The sequence below is a fragment of the Candida tropicalis genome, assembly GCF_000006335.3.
Source record: "Candida tropicalis MYA-3404 genomic scaffold supercont3.2, whole genome shotgun sequence".
Lineage (NCBI taxonomy): Eukaryota > Fungi > Ascomycota > Pichiomycetes > Serinales > Debaryomycetaceae > Candida > Candida tropicalis.
The window spans coordinates 1,166,653-1,187,665 of NW_003020049.1; the positions used below are offsets into that span (position 1 = coordinate 1,166,653).

Genomic DNA, 21,013 nt, shown 5'->3' on the forward strand with positions numbered 1-21,013 from the left:
TGTTTCTTAGAAAAATTAACCACAACATAAACCATAGCAATATATCAAAGAGTTGAAGGATTTAATATTACAAAATTATGAGTGAGGAGAATCAATCATCTATATTGACAGATACACAACAAACTATTGAAACTCTTACAAAGGAGGTTGTTGTGGAAAATGATAATGAACATGAAATTGATGAGAATGGACTTTTTATTATTGACACTAGAAATAATCGTAAAACAGTTGAGGATGGAAAACAAGCCGACTCAGAAGAAGAGTTGGAATTTGATGATGATGAATTTGTCATTAATCAGGACAATACATATGAGGAGCAAGTGGAGGATGAGCAAAGAGAAGAAGAACGCGTGAATGGTGACGATATTGACAAGGATGTTCACGAACAGGTAGTAGAACTAGAAGATGAGGAAGACGAGGATAGAGAAATTGCAGAGATTGAGTCCAAATATGAAGAAATAGATGATGAATCAGAACAAGAAGTACACGAAGTGAGTGAAGATCAAGAATCACAGTCAATACTAGAAGAATCGGCATATCAGGAATCATTCAATAAAGAGGATGAAGAAGTTTCAGAGAAGCAAGTAATTGAACTTTCACTGGATGATGATAATGGCCAACCAGAAGAAGAAGAAGAAGAAGAAGAAGATGATGATGATGAGGAAGAGGAAGAGGAAGAAGTTGACATAGTCATAGTTGAAAGTAAGGAAGATGACCCAGTTGCTGACGCGTCTAAGGATTCAATCGAAGATATAGAAATGGTACCTCAACTGCAACAACAAGAACCAGCACTTAAATCAACAGAACATACAATCAATGAAGATTTGGATGATGTGATTACTTTGACCGAAGATCCTGAATTTGCTCAACCAATAGAGCCGGAAACAGAGTTGACAACAACAGGCGAATCGACGAACTTTCAAAAGATCCCAATATATTTAAACTACTTTAGTTATAAGTTCCTATTATTCCCATATGACGAAGATCCTGATACTCATTGTATCTATGAGAACGAAGACTATTTACAAAAATCAATTGAAGAGTTTTTTGCACTGCTTAGAGAGGACCAACAATTGAATGAAGTAGAACCATTTTTAATATCAGAAGAAATTATACTTACAATTCCTCAATTTGAAAACCTAAAAATGACAGAAGATAACTTATACTGCCGAGATATTAGCATTGGTGATTTTGTGAGTTTATTTAGAAGATTAAGTGACAGCACTAAAAATAAAACTAAAATACCTAAGCAATTGACGTTTGAATTGACTACCCAACCTAGATTCATCACTAAATACAACGCACTTGTTGATAATTCCCAGGATAGTACAAATGGTGGATTCGATCATATCCATATTGAAGAAAATGATGAAGATGGACCAGTATCAAAGAAAAGAAAAATTGAATAGATTAAGAAAAGATATTAACCTTGAAGTTTTTGACTGTTTGTATGTGTATTTTGTTTATTTCTCAACCTATTTAGAAAAATTCTCCTCTATCTCATACATATATTAGTTTGGAATAGTTTTATAATACAAATCCTTTCTCTTTTAATTTTATATACAATTCTGAATCAATATACTTTTGTAATGTAGGTTCACCTGTTAATCCTTTTCTTCTTCTTGTTTTCAACATAAAATCTCTTGCCAAAGATTCTTCCGGTACTGGTTTTAAATTTGGCAATTCGACATTTACATCCAATGGATCACCAGGAACAATTTCCCAATTCGAAAACACTAACGACATTATTGCTTGACCTTGAGAATGTAATTTCAAATCTGTAGTTAAACCAGCAGAATCATTAACGGGCAAATAACCAATGATTTCAAAATAAGGAGTTCCAGGTATAGGTTCAACTGAATCTATAAAACCTCTTCTTTGTTGTAATAATTTTTTAATTACATTAATTGATTTATGAGTACATTTTGAGATTAATTTATAAATAGGTTCCATTAATCGAGGTTTTGCTGTTAAAAATCCAGTATAACATGCTCTTCTACTAATTGGAATAATTTGAGATGCAAGGTTATTGGTACCATTTATTAATGATAAATCATTATTATTTGTAATAACATCAAGAATTTTAAATTTTGTATTTCTTATTGGTTCATCACATAAAGGTCCCTGATTCACACTCCATTTAAAACCTTGAATAATTGAATTTTTATAATTATTAAGTTCAGATTTAGATATTTCAGATTCTAAAGTATCATCAAGTAAAATATCAGGAGTAATTAAATCATTTGGTCCAAATGCCCAAATTGATCTAGATGCTAATGAATCCCAATTAAATTCTTGACGTAATATTTTTGAAATTTCACGAGTTGACATTTGATCTAAATTAATTCTTTCAGATTCTATTGCATTGGATAATTTGAAATCTTCAATTGGTTCAGCAGTTATTGAAATTTTAATATCTTTTGAAGGGTTTGAAATTCCAATTTTAGTAAATGATGATTCAATACAAGTTTCAGAAAATTTAGCCATTATATCACTTACTTTAATTTCTAAATCATTGGTAAAGAAAAATCTTAAATCATGTAATATACAATCCATATAGAATTCACCTGGGGCTAGAATTATATGTTCACCACTTTCTTCAACATTAATAATACTTGATAAATAATTCTTGTTGATTTTTCTTAAACCTTCTAATAATATAGGTAATTCAGAAGGATTCTCGGGTTCAATAGCAACTTTGAAAACCGAATTGATAGAATATTTGGGTATATCAAAAATATAATCTAGATTTTCCATTGATCCTGTAATTGTTGCTCCTTTTTTAATTATTGAATCAATTCCTTCAAGAATCACAATACAACCAGTATTAGCTTCATTTATTGGAACTTTATATCTTCCACATGGTAGATAAATTCCTCTGACCTTTTCTATTTTATAATCTTCTTTATCTTCATTAAAATTTTCACCATATACTTTGATTTTATCACCAAGTTTAATACTTCCTTTGTGAATTCTAACCAATGAATTAAATGATTTCCCATCAGTTGATTCGATTAATTTTGTAACCTCCGCAAGAACATCCACGGGAATATCTTTATCTGGGGTACCACGTAATAATCTTGTTTTCAGTTTTTGAGGTGATGGTAAAGATTTGGTAATTACATCAACAAGCCCACAATGGTTATCAAATATGGCTTTAAATACAGTCTTCAACAATACTTGAGGATCCTTTTTGTAGTCTGATTTATGTAATGAAACACCAAAATTATCCCATAATAGTTTGCCAAGTTTCTTATCACTTGGTTCAGCAGTTATCGTATATGTGACAATTTTATAAATAGGTTCCAAGACAAATGAAATAAACAGTCTTGGAAGTTTATTATTCTGTGAATCAGTAGTAAATTTATAATTCTCTACATCATAATAATAATCTCCCCATAATTTCCCGCTAAATTCAACATCTGAATTATATAAATTGGCAAAACTTTGTAATGTAAATGAAACTTCAAATGTGGAACTTGCAAATATAACATTGTTCAATTCAGGTGATAATTCTTTATGATTGGAATACGTAGTGATCAAAGGATGTGATTCAATATAATCGTTTATATCATCAATAATATATTGTAGTTTTAAATAACTGTCTTTAACAGGTAATCTTAAATCCAAGATTAGCTTATCCAATTTATTGAGTACTAATACAATAGGTAAATTTCTTTTTATAATTTCATCAACCAATAACTTATCTCTACTTGTTAATCCATCGACTACATCAATCATTAATACAACTCCATCAACTGTATTTAATGTCGATAATACCTCGTCATTAAAATCTACATGCCCAGGAGTATCTATCAAATTGACAACGTGAGACCTGTTCTTCATATCTTCTAATAATAAACAAACACAACTTGATTTAATGGATGCTTCTCTATCGATTTCTAATTTATGATTATCCATAAATCTTAACGGCTTGAAATTTTTTAAATTATTTTTAATTGAAATTGAAGGTGAATGAGTAAATAATATTAATGAATCAATAAATGTAGTTTTACCACATCCTAAATTCCCTAGAATTGCTAAATTTCTTATTCTTTCAGGAATTGAATTCATTGTAGATATAAGATAATCTCTTGAATAAATCAATTCAGGTAATTTATTTAAATTATTTGTAGAATATTCTATTTTCATTTTTTTTTCTTCAATTGGTTTAATAACTGGTTCATTTGATATTTCTTGATCTTGTCCAATATAAATGGTTTCTGATGTATTTGAATCAATTGTAGATTTAATTAATGATGTACTTGATGATTGGTGATTCTCATCTCTTTCTTCTTGTTGTTCTTCATGGTCACTTTGTTCGTCAATAACAGATGGTAGGTCGTCATTAGAATTCTCTGCATCTGATCCTCCAATGTAGTTACCAAATTCATCATATAAATCATCGTCTGAGTCCATATTGGTCTTGTATGTGTAGTTGATATTCAACCAGTTCTAATTTTTCGTACTGTTTATTCTCATTTTTTTTTTTTCTTCTTTTTTGTCTTGTTGTGGTTAGGTGAAAATTTACATCATCATCATCATCATCATCATCATCATCAAAGCAAGATTGCAAGATTGCAAGTTTGCAAGTTTGCGAAATTTTTCATCCGTTGATATCTAGATTGAAATATTGATTTAAATAATACACTATAGAAGTACTTACATGGATATTTATATATATTTATATAACTATATCAATAGTAAATTAACCTCGTTCTTGTTGTTGTTGTTTTTTTTTTCTTGTTTTATGTTAATTCTTCTGTGATAACCTAAGATAATGTTTGGTATTTTCTTAATTCAGTTAATAAAGTTTGTAATTGAACATCAGATACTTTATTTGTCAAACTAGGTATTAAACTCTTTGCTTCTTCAGAATCTTCACATTCTAAAGTGCCCAATTGAGCCAATTCAAAAGGATGTAAAGGTTCATTACAATGTTCACTAAAATCATTTAATAATTTTTCAACTGTTTCAACACTTGAAGTATTTTTAAATCTTGAAAAATTAGTTAAATAATTCAATGTTTTATGTACAACTTCATTTGAATTTGGTCCAGCTAAATCAATATTTGAAATCTCGTCTTCTTTTTCATCAATATCATCTTCATCTTCTTCATCAACATCTCTATCCATTCCATCTTGATGATGATGATTATTATGATTATTATTATGATGAGAATCTTCATCCATTGCATCTATGCCTCCATTTCTATTCACTGATTTTTTCTTATTATTAGATTTTTTACGTTCTTTTAATGCTGCTCGAATTAATAATCTTGCTTCTGATACATTTAATGCTATCAATTTTTGTTTCTCTCCTTGATTTGTAATTTGATCTAGTTGAAATTCTGGTCCTAATTTTAAAACTGCTGAATTCTCTTCATCATCTATATTTTGTGTAGCTACTTTTCTTCTTCTAACTCCAAGGGCACTTGTTGATACATTCATGGTTTATATTTCTGAAATTTTTATTAACTGTCTCCTTTCTTTGGTCTATCTATAATGCAAGGTATATAAATAAATGAAATAATAATTCAAATAAGATGATCTTCTTTTTCACTTATAAACAAATCTGAAATCCAGTGGTTTTGCTTTGTTGTTTTGAGTTTTTAGTTTGATTCTTCAACTGGTTGTCTAGATTGAGTTTTCGTTTTATTTTTTTTTTTGGTTGGTGATATTTTGAAAGATTTTCTTTTTTTTTTTTTTTCCTCTTTGTTGGTTCTCGTTGAGTCGGAATGCTTACTTTTATGGTACACACACGCATTTCACGTGATACTCGCAGATAATACTAAAATATTACAGACAATCACAAGTGTTGCAAGATTTACAAAATCAATTTACATTTGGATCATTCTTGTCGGGAGAAGAAGGGGGGACAATTATACATTACCTATATGCAATAAATCTATGAATTCATCCAAGGATGTTTCAATGCTTCTTGTGGAGTTAATCTTTCAATAGGATTCCAATTGAGTACTTTTGTAAGAAAATCAACCAACAATTCTCGTTCACGCATCTCTTTTTCAACCATGGAATTTGTCATTTTCTTTGATGGTAATCTATAATTCATGATAATATCCTTCAAAGATTTGTGTTTGAAATAGTTCTTATTCTCCTTTTCATGAGCACTTGATCCTTTCTTTTGTTCTAAAAATTGACAGTATTCCTCGTAGGTCTTGATCTGATAATTTGGTTTATCGTCTGGTGTTTTCCCAGGAAGTTTCTTATAAAAATTCATCGAGTTTCGTCCGAGAAGCATATGACGAGGTGGTGGACCCAACATTTCTTGTATTTTCCATAGCATGTTGTACTCAGATGTACCTGGGAATAATGGAAGACCAAGATAAAGTTCACCTACTATACATCCTAATGACCAAGTGTCTATAGCTTCTCCGTAACTCAATCCAAGAATAACCTCTGGACTTCGATAAAAACGAGATTGAATATAACTGTATATGGTATTTTTTGAAAACGTAGCAGACCCAAAGTCAATGATTTTAATCGTAGGTTTATCTCCAGTTATTAACAATATATTCTCTGGCTTCAAATCACAATGTATCATCTGGAAACTCTTTAGCTGAGCCAATCCTTCCAAAAGTTGTTTACTGATAATTTTAACAAGTTTCATATTGAGACCTTGGAATTGATTCTGTTTGATCAATTCGTACAAATTGGATGCCAACAATTCAAACACTAAACAAAGATGTTCCTTGTGCATAAATGTATCCAACAAACGGATGAAACTTTTCCCATCACTATTGGTATTCAAAAACTCCAATAACCTGACTTCTGTGAGCGATTGATTCATGTATGCAGGTTTGGATTTGATCACTTTGACCGCGCAAACACTTTGGTTAGAAAGATTCTGACATTTAACAACTTGTCCAAATGTTCCTGATCCTAATAAATCCAACACCATATACTTCTTTCCTTCTTCACTGCCCAAGACATCATTAACATACAAGATATAGTCACTGTCTTCGTTATCATACCCATTATTAAATTTCGGCTCCAGCGGTTTGGTCAATACTCTCTTTGGATTTGTGGATTTTGAATATTGGAACTTACGTGGCTGACATATGCTGTACGATTCGGTCAAATATACCGATAATGCATTAACAGGAGAAATGTGGATGGAATTAACTGAACATCGACGATATTTAGGTTGTTGGTGGTATTTCGGTGTTAATTCCATTTTGTTGTAGATCTTGCGAGCTTTTGGTGCTGGTCGATATGCCTTGTTGACTTTCAGGTTTTGTAAAGCCTGTTGATATTGCTGGTATTGAATGATCAGAGCTGATCTACCAAGACGAGCAGGTGGTAGGTAATATGCTGCAGCTGGTGAATTTGGATCTATTGGTTGTTGTGGACCCTGTTGTTGACGATAATGATTGGGCATAACGGCTAATGAAGATCTTCTGTTAGCTCCAGGAATGGCTCCCAAATTTGGATTGTTCAAGTATTGATGGCCAGCTACACCTGCAGGACCAGATGGATAGGCATTGTTTTGTTGGCCAAATGTACCAAATGGATTATAATGAGTTCCATCTATAGCAACAGACATCCTACGATCATTGCTTCCTAGAGACACTTCTTGATTTGCAAAGTATTGGTTGAATGGGTTGTCAGCACGCGTTGGTGGATGAATGAAAGGAGGAACGTTATTATCATTCTCATATTCATAGGTTGTTGGCAACTGATTGGCGAATGACAACCGCTTATTCAATGGCGGCTGTTGTTGCTGTTGCAACAACGGTATCTGATGCGATTTTGTTGGTGATTGTGATAAAGATGATGAAGATAACAAGGAAGAACTTGGACTCGCCTGCTGCTGTTGCTGTTGTTGTTGGGAATACCACGGGTTTCTGAAACCTGACATATGCTGATTAGGACGTTGATATTGATCATTTGGATTTCCTAATACATCTTGATTTAAAGTAGGATGCAGTGATTGATGTTGAAGATGTGGTGGATTCTGAGATTGCTGTTGCTGTTGTTGCTGTTGTTGTTGGTATGAAGGGGGAGGCAAGTGCCAACTCCCACCTATTGAGTTATGCCTATTATAATTATAGTTATTATATGCCATAATTTATAAATTGATTGTAAGAATTGATTTATGAAAAAATGAACAAAAAAAAGGGGAATTGAATATTAGGAATTTCGATTTTTCTTGAGTGATTTTTTTTCCTCACAAAGTTTTACAGTAACAGTTAGTTAAATTAAGTGAAAGTTACGTTGCTTGGAGTTAGTTGTAGGTGGAAAAAAAAAGGTTCGTAAATATAGTTGTTATTAGCACAGAATTGAGCCAAAGGAAATTAAAGGCAGGCGATCTGATGAAATCTTAAATGGTAGAAACAAGATTAGAATTTGTAAACCATAAAAAATATTACCTCTTGTAATTTGATCTAAATGTGGTTGAGAATTGAATCACAGTAAGGAATTACTCAATAAAATATTATAAAAAAAAAAAAAAAAAAATTCGACTCTTCTTGCTGATATTTAAATTAATATAAAAAAAAATAAAACAACTTGAAATTTCATACCATAATAATAATAAAAATATACAATATACACAATCTCTCTCTCCTTCTTCCTAAGATTCACAACCTGGTATTTACTAGAGAGAAGTCAGCTAAAAATATCCACACACATGTTTAAATAATAATTATACATTCACTCACTTGTTCGCATACAAATTATGTAGGTCGTGTATATATGGATCATTTTTTCGTCTAAGATGAATTTACCATCATCGACAAATGAATGACAAGCAAGTATTACTAAAGTATCCTTCTCCACATTTGTCTTCTACTGTGTAATATTTGTTGATTAATCGTATTCTACTCGTTTCTTATCTTCACACCCCACTCTCTCCATCATACACACCCTTTCTGCCTGTTGTGTAAGGGGGTGTGAATGTATTAATTAAACGGTGGGGAGTGAAATTTAAATTGCCCATTTCCTTTATCTTTGTGGGTCAAACAACACAAATAATTTGTTCGCGCGCGGGGGAACAGAAAGAGGGAGTGAGAGAGGCAGGGAGACATAAGGCGGGGGGAGTAAGGGAGTGAGGAAATGAGGAAATGAGGAAATGAGGGAGTGTGGTCGGTGGTGGCACGAGATGGATTGGGGCGAGCAAAGAGAGATTAGAAAGTGGAGCTAGAACGACAAAGAAAGAATGTAAGCAACAACAAAAAAAAGAAAAAAGAATAATAATTAAGGTACAAAGTGTAAAGTATATTGTTGACAGTAGAACAAGATCATGAACATGATGTTGATGAACACGGCAACAAGAAATTAACCTAATACGTCAGTCACTTAGTAAGTCATAGTCTCTAATCACATTTGCTTGCTATTTCATGAATATCAAGATAAGGTTGTACAATCACATCTCCGGTATTTCCATTTACAACAAACAAACAAAGGTTACGAACATTAGTTCTATATGTATTACATCATTTCTCAGGGAAACAAAAAGATAAAAATAATACAAAAAACTGTACAAACAAAAAAAGAGGGCAAACTTGAATCAAGGATAATGAAAATATGAAAGAACAAGAGAGCCACAAAGTAAGATTCTGTGAACTTGATTTCCTTAGATTCACTCTGTTGATAATAGTATCAATGGACTGTATAGTAAATCACTTTAAAACTTTACCAGACTTCATTCTTGATCGGTAAATTGTTAGAATCAAACTAAAAAGATCCAAACTTCCTTTCTGACAATAGATCCTATATCCATATTGATTCTCCAATTGAATTTTTAAACCTTCTGATATTCTGACTTTTTTTCTATTCTGAAAATCTTTACTAAGAACGATATTATCATTCGTATACATATCATCAAATAAATATTCCCTCAATATTACCAAATCATGATTACTTATCTCAGTGTTTCCTAGGAATGCCAGATTATTAACTAGCAACTCTATACAATGAACAAATTGCTTAGTATAACAATTAATTTCTCCCAATTTATTAAATAAATTCTTGTTAATTTTGTAAAAATTCTTAATTAATAAACACAATTTTTGAACAATTTGAGTACAATTAAAAATCAAAATTTTATATTATTGTTGCAATTTAATACTAATATATCCTTTCTTATCAAATTCTATAAATCTTCTATTTTGTAAATCACTAACAGTTCTACCAAAAAATGGTAAATTTTTTAATTGTCCTTGATCATATTTTGAAAATGGTTTTAAATTAAACGAAACTAATGCTTGATCGTATGTATCCATGATGGGTTGAATAAATAGTTTGTCAATAGGATAAGCTTAATCCAAAAAAAAAAAAAAAAAACAAATAAACTAAACCAAAATAGACTACCCATAATAAACCCTCTTTTTTATACCCTTTTGAAATTTCATTGATATGCTTGAATCATTAGGGTCTGTAATTTTTTTTTGCAATAATCCCTCCCATTCATTTTTTGCAATTCTTAAACCAGAGGCAAAATCCCAAACTATGCGAGTCGTGTACATCACACCAAAATTTTTTCCCATTCAGTCACAAAAAATTTTTCGTTTTCATTCATTTTTTTTTATTAAGTAAAGAAATTTTTCAATTCCCGATTTCTTACTTATTAAAATTCTTCACACAAGTACTTTATAAATCATACACAGAATAATAGAAACAAAATGTCTGCTGACCATACTAGAGATCCATGTCCAATAGTAATCTTAAATGATTTTGGTGGTGCATTTGCCATGGGGGTCATTGGTGGTTGTGTATGGCATGGTATAAAAGGTTTCAGAAATTCACCTCATGGTGAAAGAGGATATGGTGCCCTTTCAGCAATTAAAGCTAGAGCTCCAGTTGTTGGAGGTAATTTTGGTGTTTGGGGTGGTTTATTTTCTACTTTTGATTGTACTGTTAAAGCCGTTAGAAAAAGAGAAGATGCTTGGAATGCAGTTATAGCTGGGTTTTTCACTGGTGGTGCTTTAGCTATTAGAGGTGGTTGGAAACATACTAGAAATTCTGCCATTACTTGTGCCTGTTTATTAGGTGTTTTTGAAGGGGTTGGTATGATGATGCAAAGATTACAAGCTCAACCAACTATGGCTCCAGTTTATCCTGAAGAAGCTCCAAAGCTTGCCGCTTAATGAAAGAAAAATAAAGAAGAAATCACAATAACATCTACTACTACAACTTGTACATACTTTAATTTATTATTTGTTCAATTTTTTTTTCTTTCTTTATTTGAAGGATTCCTGTTACTATTGGGCTATTTTCCTGGCTGTGATAATATTTGTTTACTGTTTTTTTTTTTTTTAGGTAAGAGGTTTTATTACTTTTTGAAAAGAAAAAGAAAATGGGGTTTATAGATGACCATTTGATCCTGGTTTTTTTTATGTACGATATTGATATTTAATGAAGAATTAAGAATAAGAAGATAATAAATTCTAAAACGTAATTTGTGTATAAATATTAAACAAAAAAACTCTATCAAAATACAAAACTATAAAAAGAAAATGCAAGCATGAATACAATCATAAAATAAAATCATACTGTTATAAGTGTCAGGCGTTACCTTTATTAGAATCAAAAAGTACCTCACCTTCACTTGCTGTTGATAATCCACTAGAACTTGGTTCTACTTCTTCAGAATTTGTCTTTAATTTTTGATATCCTCCTTTTTTAACTTTTTTTGCAATCGGTTTATCCGTAATATCTTGTTCTTCTTTGTCATCACTACCATATTTAAATTCATCTACATCATCATCATCATCATCATCATCATCATCATCACCAGTGATAACAAAATTGTTGTCATCAATTGTAGCAAGATTACTTCTTCCTGCAGATTCAAGGTTATGTAATTCAAAATAATCGGTATCAATTGCTGGTCCAGTGAAGCTTTTCTTACCCCAAGTTCTATAACCTAAACTTGCAATGGCAAAAAATAAAATAATAACCAATACAGCATAATTCATATTGTATGCATTTAGATTTTTAATCACTGGTGGCATACAAAGAATAATAACTGATAAGAAAACCCAAAATATTGAAATACCATTGATAATCCAGCCCAACTTACCTAATTTAAACGCGGCTCCTTTAATCTTTTTCCTTTTACCCACCATCAAACATAGAATTGGAAGTCCATTGGCCAATGTTAAAGAAACAACTGCTGCTCCCATAAATGCATTAAAGGCTGATCTTGAAATTAATGACAATAATGATAATATAGCACATACCAGCATCGATAAAAACAATGCATTTCTTGGGATAGTGTATTCTTCAATTGAATTAACCTCGGTCCATAAATGTGCAAATGGTAAACCACCATCTCTTGCTAAAGCATATGTACTTCTTGACGCAGTAGTCAAAGATCCAATACTTTGGAATAACACCGTACCAATCATTAAACAAGCCATTAAAAAGGAAATAATATATGATTCAGTAGACAATTTAAAAATCAAATCGATTGGCATAATATTTGGGGTTTCATCTAATAAAACTTCAAGTTCAGGTAAAATGGTTAAAATTGGAATGATAAATATAATACCAGTAACAGTTGCCATAAATACAGCACTAACGGCTCCCTTGGGGACATTTTTCTCTGGTTTTCTAACTTCATCAGTAATGGAAAATAACATACCATATCCTGTTAAAGTAAATGAAGAACTTTGTAAACCAATTATAAAAGCTAATGGATCGGGCCAACCACTTCTTGAATTATCAAAATTTGTTAAAATTTCTTTAATTGAATTTGTTCTTTTAGCAAAAAAAATTAACAAGAAATCAATTGCCAACACGGTGTAAATTGTCCACACGATACACATCTTGTTAATTTTTTCTAAATGCTTTGAAAATTTAAAATTTATAAATCCAACCAATCCTAATATCAAAAAGAATACACCAAGGACCCAAAATCGATCTTCTTTATAATATACATCTTTCAAACCAAATATACTCAAGATGAACTGTGCACCAGAAAACATAATACTAATAGCATAAGTCCAATTTCCAATTAATAAAAACCATCCCGTGAACCAACTCAGTATTGAAGAATATTTTTCATTACTTAATACGGCACTAAAATGATATACTCCACCAGCAGTAGGATATTTTGAACTAATTTCACTAAGACTTAGAATAACACATATGGAGAAAAACCCTACAACTATCCAACCATATAAAATAGTCACATTTGCACCATCCATTAAAGAAATCCATAAAGTTGAAGATAATCCAAAAGGTACACCCATTACAGAAAATCCTAATCCAATAACTGAAGTAACAGTTAATTTTCGTTCTAAATCCTGTTTATATTTGAAATGTTCTACATGTTCAATTTGATCATCTTCTTCACTTATCAAATGACCAAGAAATCGTACTGGTGCCAGTGAACCTATATCTTCAAATATATTGGATGTATATGAAGGAGGCGGTGATGAAGGCGATGCCATCGAGATGGGGGTTTCAGGAGGTGTCTCGATCGATGAGTTTGATCTAGATCTTGAATCTGTAGTTGACGGTATTGAAGGAGGAGGAGGAGGAGGAGGACTCATCGTTATACCTAACCCCAGAGGGTTGGTCGAAGTATCAGTTGCCATACAGGTGTTATTTGAGATAGACAATAATTAATACCTCCCTGAAGGATGAAGAGTTTAAGAAGGAAGGAAGGAAAAAAAAAGAATGGTGGTAGTGGTAATAATAATAATAGTACCAAGCCGAACTGGGCTTGTCATAGAAATAGTGGCTAATTTGCTACGAAGATTTCCGCATTGCCGGGTCGACCTAAAAAATAAAAAATAAAAAATGAAAAATCGGTCTTATACTCACAATTCCCTGCATAGAACTAATGTATACACAGACACGTAGTAATCTATTTAATCAGTATTTTAAAAATCAAAATCACTATTATTATCATCATCGTCTTCATTAGTATCATTTTCACCATCTTTATGTTTAATATAAACAGGTAAACTGATACTATCACTTGTTTTAACATGAACATTACCTAAATTATCTAATGCTTTTAAAACACCACCAATTGGAAGATATTTTTCATTAATTAAATAATCAATAACATCATTTAAATTCATCAATAAATGATCTAATTTCCAATCACAATAACCAATTTTTAAACTTAAACAATCACCTTTTGAACTAGCTATATAATTTGTATTTTCAACAATTGAATTAATTTGTAAATTGACGTATTTTGAATCACATCTTTCATCTTTTAATTTATTTTGTTTTGATCGAATTAATTCTGCATCTTTATTAGGTTTTGCCATTTGAATAATAAATGGAACTTTTTTATTTTTTAAATAAAATATTTCTCCTAATATATCAGGTAAAAATTTTTGAATTCTAATATCACAAACTATTAAATCATATTCTTTAAAAATTTTAATTAAATTTTTTCTATTCTTACTTAAACTTTTCAATTTTTTAAATGAATAAATATCCAGAAATGTATCTTCAGTAGGACAATCTTTCTTAGTTAATTCATCTCTATATTTATTAGATGGATCTTTAGTAATAAGTAATATGGATTTATTTGTAACTTTATCTAATTTATAAGTTATTGGAACAATCCTAGGTCTATAATCTTTTGTTTTAACCAATTGAATTTTAATATTTATGATTAAGTTTATTGATGTCTTAGAATCATTTTCATGATGCTTCTTTAATGAAAGTAAGGATTTCTTTGCTGTTTTATATGCTTTTTCTCCTAGTATGAATTGTTCTGGAGTCATTTATTGTTATTGGTTCAAGTTGACAGATTTAGAGATGGGCATCAAAATAAAATCGCAAAAAAAAAAAAAAAAAAATTAACTCTCGAAATCAAAAATGCTCGGGTTTGCGATTCCGCCTAATCAAATGATCACGTGGGTCAAACCTGTGATGTCATTTTAACGATTTATAATGAACACTACTATTTGTATGAAATTCTTCTTTTTTTTTGCTTACGTATGTATGTATATATTATTATTATTATTACTACAGAAAAGGCATTAAACTCATAGACAAATAATCAATTGATTCTCGTGCTCTGTTTTAGTATTCATCTTTTAGATGTATTTAATTCGACATTTTTTTTACACTTCACTCTTAATCACCACGCAATGCACGAATAACTGCTGGCCTTCTCATCATATATTTAGTCCATTTGTAAACTTCTGGAAATTCAACTTTCAAATTAATACCAATTCTATCAACGACATTATTCCAAGGCACGAATGACAAGTCTGCAACAGTTGCTCTATCACCAACTAACCATACAGGATAATCAAAATATCTTGATTGTGATAATGGTGTAGTACCAGCACTATAAGCAGCGGCATTTTCAACATCTAAATCCATGATTAATGCTTCTCTTCTTTCAGCAAGGGCCATTTCTACAACACCATAAACTCTTCTAACTTCATCGGTGTATCTTTCCACAGCACTTGGTACGGGACATGAATGGAAATATCTGAAATGTAATGCTTGCCCAATCATTGGTGCATGCCCCGAAGTTTGAAAGAATAACCACGAGGAAATTTGACTTTGTTCAATTAAATTATCTGACCATAATGAACATTCGCCATTTTCTTTCAAATATTTGGAAACCAAGTACAAAATAATGGCTCCCAGCTCCCATATAGATGTATTTTCATTATAATGATCAATCAAGGCAGGAACTCTTGCATTTGGATTTATAGTAACAAACTCAGGTGCCCTTTGTTCTCCGTTGTTGAAATCCAAAAATATTGTATTAAACGGCAAGTTTAATTCAGATAATATAATAGCAACTTTGAATCCATTCGGAGCAGATCTATGAGAAAATAATGTGTACCCTTCTGCTGGTTGGTTTTGGAAAAATTGTGTGATTCTTGATTGTTGTTGTTGAGTAGTAGCTTCACGATGCAACTGTTGTTGTAACAAGTTTAAATTTACTTCATTCTGTTGTTGATCAGCCAATGAAACTGATTTTAAGCCGGCTGATAAATTTGAAATCGTGTGTGTGTTATTACTGTTGTTGGTATTACTGTTATTGTTGTTATTGTTATTATTATTGTTATTTTCACCTGAATTGAGTGGATGACGTGGATCAGACATCTTGATAATTTTCTATTAATAAATTACTTTACTAGACAGACAGTAGGACGGGAATCTAAGGAGTAGTTGAACAATTTACGGGTATGTACTTCAAAAGATAGATACTTAATGAACGTAAATAGCAAATGGGGAGAAAACTTTGTGAAAAAAAAATAAAATATAAAATTAAAGGAAATAAAACACTTTGTATTATTCCAATTAGCAGTTAGTGTATGTATATAAGAACAAATAAATAGATGAACGAAGTAAAGTAAACTGAAATAAAAGATGAAAATGATTTAATCCTTTTATATGAATATTAAAAAAGAAAAACTGGTTGAGTATTGATTTTGGTTTTCTTCTTGTTTTTTTTTTTTGTTTCTCTCACTGTCTGTCTCTCTTAATCTGTCTTGAATGTGAGAAAATTTTTTTTGTCCTCTCTCTCTCTCTCTTGTACAGTTTTTTTGCTTTTGCTTTTGCTTTTGCTATTTCCTGGTGCCTCTAAGAGTTTGTGTGCTTGCCTGTCTCGGTGTATTTTGACTCTCACCATATTTTAATTTTAAATTAGTTTAATTTTAATTACCCTTCCTCCCACAATTTGGAAGTTCATACAAACAATAAAATGTACCACATTACACGACCACATAAGTGTATTACAGAGTACAGCTTTTAATTCTTTTTTTTTTTTTGCAATTATCATTCTAAATATTGTTGGTGTCTCGTCTATAGATATAAAACTATCATATGGTTATAGAATTGGGGGGGGGGAGTGACATATGCAACATGAGCTAACCCTTCTCTTGTATAAATCTTTAGGAGCTTGTACTACGATAGTTAAGTGACGAGTAATTGATGGCTATGCCATCGTAATTCACCAATTAGTACCACTCCCAGAAGACTTCTGACATACAGTCTATCAAGTGAAAGAACTATAATTAACCAAGCATAGCTTGAATTGCATGTCGTCAGTTCATAGTTGAACTACCTTTGATCTTAGTACACGACTTACAAACTGGATCCATTTAGAAAGCAAAGTAAACCAAAACAAAAAGAAAAAAAAAAATCGCAACAGCCGAAATCATCTCTACTAGTAAAACTCATTCTCCAGCAGTCATGTCTGAATCTACACTAAATGATACCGTATATCAAGATGCGGTTAGCTTTACACAACCTTATAATAGAGTATATCCTAGAATCGACTCGTCAATAGTGAAAACCCCTACAATACTACAAAAATTACCAGATAATTCATTATCCAGTTTAAATTTCGGCAACATTAAACAAGAACAACAGCAACAGGTCCAACAAGAAGATAAAGCAATCACCAATCCATTACCCACATCATCATCATCAATTCTTCGTGATGCAAGTTTTAAAGTATTGCAGACAAAATTATCCCTCAAGCAGCATAAGAAAGAAGAACAAGAAGAATTGGATAGAGTAAGAAATTTGGATCGTCCTATGTATTATAAACCACCAAGTTCAAATTTCAAGGATAGTTTCTATGGTATTAAGGATTGCGTCCCACCAAATGTTAAACTATCAGACCAGGAATCAAAATTTGATAGGCGAAATGAGAATAGAATTCCAATATTTGTTAGTCGTGAGGTGAGAAAACAAGATCCACAAGAAATATTGAACAGTATACGAGCAGAATTTGATGAAGGAGATTTAGATGATTATGTGGGTGATCAACCAACTGGATCTTGGGAAAATCCAATTGTTAAGAAAGCCTTATCTAGGCAAATTGATCTTGAATACCAATTTAAAGTATTATTAAAAAATGTATTCTATTTGTTGGTATTTTCATTTTTCAAATCTTCTATTTCAAAATTTGTTTCTATTTATGAATTAAAATTAAAAAGTTCTCAACCACATGTTTATGGACAACAAGAACAAAATGGTACATCTTCCATGGAATTCTACATCCTTTTATTGAGTAAAATTGTCGTGGTTTATTTTATAATAAATATTGTTATTCCATTGATTAGATTGTTGAAAGGACAGGATCAATGTTATGACTTGCCATTGAGTATCAATCAGCGTAAACTACTTGGCTTAAGAGTTAAAGATGTACCAGAGGATTATGTTATTGATGAAAAGGCTGAGTTGACTTTAAAACAAAGAAGATATGACTTGGAAAACGAAGGTAAACAGCCATACAAACCAATTCCAAAATATAACAAGTTGAATGATTATTCTGTTTTTAATATCAACAAGAAACCTACCACAGAAGTAGTGAAAAACCAAAGTTTATATCAAGTCAGAAAGCAAGATCCAACAGCATTAAGTAATCAAAGTACCGCAGGATTGAATTTCTTGAAAAGCAGGAGCCGTGATGGTAATATCTCATCTAAATATTCACAAGAAACTGTCAACAAGGCTCAGGCTAAATTTGAAAAGAACTTTGATATTAAATTTAATTTTACATAACAACCTATAGATTATATAATTGACTTAAATTTTCAATCAAGGAATCAATCTCAGGGAAATCTTTAACAAAAAACTGAGACTTTTCATTTATAGATTTACCACCTTTAGGTTCTTCCAACAAATAAAGCATTAAAAATTCGATGATTTTGAAATTTAAATTATTATTAAACTCTTCATTACCATCTTGAATTTTTTCAAATGAACTTAATTTAAAATGTTTAATTAATACACTACAACCATTTAATTTTTCAAATACTCTATAATTCTCAAAATTTTTCAATAATATATGAATCAATGTAGATATTAAAGAAATAGTTAATTTGATATTTAAATTACTTTCTAATAAGTCAATCACATATTTCATATTTTTAGATAAATTAAAAATACTTCTTGAATTAGGATGAATCAACAACAATCCTTGAAGAAGTTTATTGCACAACAAAAATTGATCAACATTTAAATCATATGAATAGAGAGGAACTAAATGTTGAGCCAAGTTATATTGGAAACTATTTTGTAGATTTTCAAATTGTTCCAACTTGGATGAAATTGACGATGTAGTTTGATATTGTTTTATAAATGGTATTAAAGAACTTAATAAATTGTTTAATTCATTTAATCCTTGTGAAATTGTAGGTAGTTCATTTGATGTTAATAAATCTATTATTTCAATTATATCTTTATCCATAATGAGCAAATAAGTAATATGAAAGTAGCCGATTACTATTGTTGGTTAAAGTAAATTATTTCTTTTGATGATTTCTGGTATGGAGTGTTTGAGAGAATGTTTTGATTTTGTACAAAAAAAGAGACGAGTCACGTGCAACAATATTTATTCACAAATATAAAATATGAATTGTCAGGATACTGAACAACACACTTTCAATAGAGGTTATTTCTTTTAGTCAATAATTTACATGTTATTAACAAACTGTAAAAAAAAAAGAGTATATCATCAATTTTTAATGAGTTCCAAAGATGATTCTAACAATTTCTAAGACATTCGAAATTTGCCAGTTCAACACGACCTATGGTTTTCAAAGGCGGGTTTTATCTTTTTACTCTTCATGGGGCACTATAAAAAGCCTTAGATTCCTCAATAGAAAAAACATGACCTTGTTACTCACTTCTTCTTTCTACTTCTTCCTCAGAACTATTTGCAAATTCGTATTAATAGTTATTCTCTATAATCATGGAACGTCCATATTTTTCTAAAACCCACACTAATCTGGATAGAACTAATACACGTCCTACTGGACCTGCTAGATATATCTCTCCATCTCGTTCGGGTTATCTCTATCCTTCTTCGAAAACATTATTAAATAGAAATAAAAGAAACAACGTTCCAAGATATTGGAATCGTCAGTACACGCAACGATACGAACCTTTACAACTGAACAATATACATTTCCAACATGCGATGACTGATTCTGTTGCGCTGTGTCCTGTTATATATGAAAACTCTACTAGAGTTGTCCAATCAGTTAAGACGGCTGAATATCTGGTTGTTTCACCAGAATTCAACAAAATTGCTGCAAAATCTACATTTGCTCCACCATCGCCACTGCCACCCATTTCTGCTGTGGAATCTAACTTTACAACTCCACCTCCTTCACCAAAGATCCATAATTCAACAAAACGTGATATTCAAGAATCGCCATCTTCAAATGAAATTGAAACAAAGAGAAGAAAATTTGAATCAAAGTCAAAACATCCTCCCAAACGTAAAAGCTGCTTGAAAAAACCATCATATGGTGAGAAAAAGAAACAAGTACGTTTTATTTATGGTTATGTTGGTTCAATGAGAGTCTTTCATGAAGATGATATCGTTGGAAATGGAAACCCATTCTAAACAAACTGAAATGCTGTGTAGCTGGTCTACTTCTCCTTTTATTGATGTTACCCGTTATTTCGCTTTTAATCTATTATTTTTTGTGATACCTGTTGCTTGTGAGAAAAAATAAAACTGCTTCGTGTTAGATGGTTCTATTCTATTTCTGTGTACGTGCAATTGATAAAGTCTGAACACTCATTTTATTAGATATTTCATATTTTTAGAATATATATGTTTGAATATTAATATTTTTTTTTATTGTGAATTACCATCTACCCGTAGTTTACTGTTAGTACATTGTCTACACAGTAAATAGCTTGCGCCCTTTCGAGCGGGAATAAAAAAAACGTACCCCCCCCCCCCCCCCTGAATTTTGCATTTTTTTTTTTTCTTTTTCTGTTTACCTGGCAGTTGAGGATATTATGTCATCAATGAAGAATTTCCTAAAATAGACTTCCACCGTTCGTCGTCGTACCTACAAGCCTTGGTTGATATTTGTCTTTAATCAATTACTAGCTTCAACAACTTCTACTCTATTTGACCAATCAAATGCAGTTCTTCTGCTCTCATAATTGGACATTATAATTCTGATTTCGTTTAATGTCAGCCTTACCATCTAGGGTAATTGATTGCATTATTGTTCAATACATTTCTCCAATGTACACGACTATTCTGCTGTCTGATTTCTTTTTGTCTAGATTCA

The 21,013-nt window shown here is 31.1% G+C and overlaps 11 protein-coding genes across 11 annotated transcripts; 4 read left to right on the top strand and 7 right to left on the bottom strand. All coding sequences in view use genetic code 12, as the record gives it.

Moving 5' to 3' along the window:
* Window positions 1-77: 77 nt before the first annotated feature.
* Window positions 78-1,409, top strand: CTRG_01610 (RMR1 family protein; the record flags this gene model as incomplete). Its single annotated transcript, XM_002547258.1, has 1 exon — window positions 78-1,409. The coding sequence occupies one exon, from the start codon at window positions 78-80 to the stop codon at window positions 1,407-1,409; it is 1,332 nt and encodes a 443-aa protein (XP_002547304.1).
* A 118-nt stretch (window positions 1,410-1,527) lies between these two features.
* On the bottom strand, window positions 1,528-4,419 carry SNU114 (U5 snRNP GTPase; the record flags this gene model as incomplete). Its single annotated transcript, XM_002547259.1, has 1 exon — window positions 1,528-4,419. One exon carries the CDS (start codon window positions 4,417-4,419, stop codon window positions 1,528-1,530), a length of 2,892 nt encoding a protein of 963 aa, XP_002547305.1.
* Window positions 4,420-4,772: 353 nt separating this feature from the next.
* RPB4 (DNA-directed RNA polymerase II subunit) lies at window positions 4,773-5,450 on the bottom strand (the record flags this gene model as incomplete). The annotated part of the gene is made up of 1 exon (XM_002547260.1): window positions 4,773-5,450. The coding sequence occupies one exon, from the start codon at window positions 5,448-5,450 to the stop codon at window positions 4,773-4,775; it is 678 nt and encodes a 225-aa protein (XP_002547306.1).
* A 457-nt stretch (window positions 5,451-5,907) lies between these two features.
* Window positions 5,908-8,088, bottom strand: YAK1 (serine/threonine protein kinase; the record flags this gene model as incomplete). The annotated part of the gene is made up of 1 exon (XM_002547261.1): window positions 5,908-8,088. The coding sequence occupies one exon, from the start codon at window positions 8,086-8,088 to the stop codon at window positions 5,908-5,910; it is 2,181 nt and encodes a 726-aa protein (XP_002547307.1).
* A 2,557-nt stretch (window positions 8,089-10,645) lies between these two features.
* TIM17 (protein transporter) lies at window positions 10,646-11,110 on the top strand (the record flags this gene model as incomplete). The annotated part of the gene is made up of 1 exon (XM_002547262.1): window positions 10,646-11,110. One exon carries the CDS (start codon window positions 10,646-10,648, stop codon window positions 11,108-11,110), a length of 465 nt encoding a protein of 154 aa, XP_002547308.1.
* A 417-nt stretch (window positions 11,111-11,527) lies between these two features.
* TPO5 (Tpo5p) lies at window positions 11,528-13,567 on the bottom strand (the record flags this gene model as incomplete). Its single annotated transcript, XM_002547263.1, has 1 exon — window positions 11,528-13,567. One exon carries the CDS (start codon window positions 13,565-13,567, stop codon window positions 11,528-11,530), a length of 2,040 nt encoding a protein of 679 aa, XP_002547309.1.
* Window positions 13,568-13,855: 288 nt separating this feature from the next.
* On the bottom strand, window positions 13,856-14,719 carry CTRG_01616 (uncharacterized protein; the record flags this gene model as incomplete). The annotated part of the gene is made up of 1 exon (XM_002547264.1): window positions 13,856-14,719. The coding sequence occupies one exon, from the start codon at window positions 14,717-14,719 to the stop codon at window positions 13,856-13,858; it is 864 nt and encodes a 287-aa protein (XP_002547310.1).
* A 355-nt stretch (window positions 14,720-15,074) lies between these two features.
* Window positions 15,075-16,064, bottom strand: URE2 (Ure2p; the record flags this gene model as incomplete). The annotated part of the gene is made up of 1 exon (XM_002547265.1): window positions 15,075-16,064. One exon carries the CDS (start codon window positions 16,062-16,064, stop codon window positions 15,075-15,077), a length of 990 nt encoding a protein of 329 aa, XP_002547311.1.
* A 1,092-nt stretch (window positions 16,065-17,156) lies between these two features.
* Window positions 17,157-18,476, top strand: CTRG_01618 (uncharacterized protein; the record flags this gene model as incomplete). Its single annotated transcript, XM_002547266.1, has 1 exon — window positions 17,157-18,476. One exon carries the CDS (start codon window positions 17,157-17,159, stop codon window positions 18,474-18,476), a length of 1,320 nt encoding a protein of 439 aa, XP_002547312.1.
* A 4-nt stretch (window positions 18,477-18,480) lies between these two features.
* Window positions 18,481-19,164, bottom strand: CTRG_01619 (uncharacterized protein; the record flags this gene model as incomplete). The annotated part of the gene is made up of 1 exon (XM_002547267.1): window positions 18,481-19,164. The coding sequence occupies one exon, from the start codon at window positions 19,162-19,164 to the stop codon at window positions 18,481-18,483; it is 684 nt and encodes a 227-aa protein (XP_002547313.1).
* Window positions 19,165-19,668: 504 nt separating this feature from the next.
* On the top strand, window positions 19,669-20,328 carry CTRG_01620 (uncharacterized protein; the record flags this gene model as incomplete). Its single annotated transcript, XM_002547268.1, has 1 exon — window positions 19,669-20,328. One exon carries the CDS (start codon window positions 19,669-19,671, stop codon window positions 20,326-20,328), a length of 660 nt encoding a protein of 219 aa, XP_002547314.1.
* Window positions 20,329-21,013: the final 685 nt, after the last annotated feature.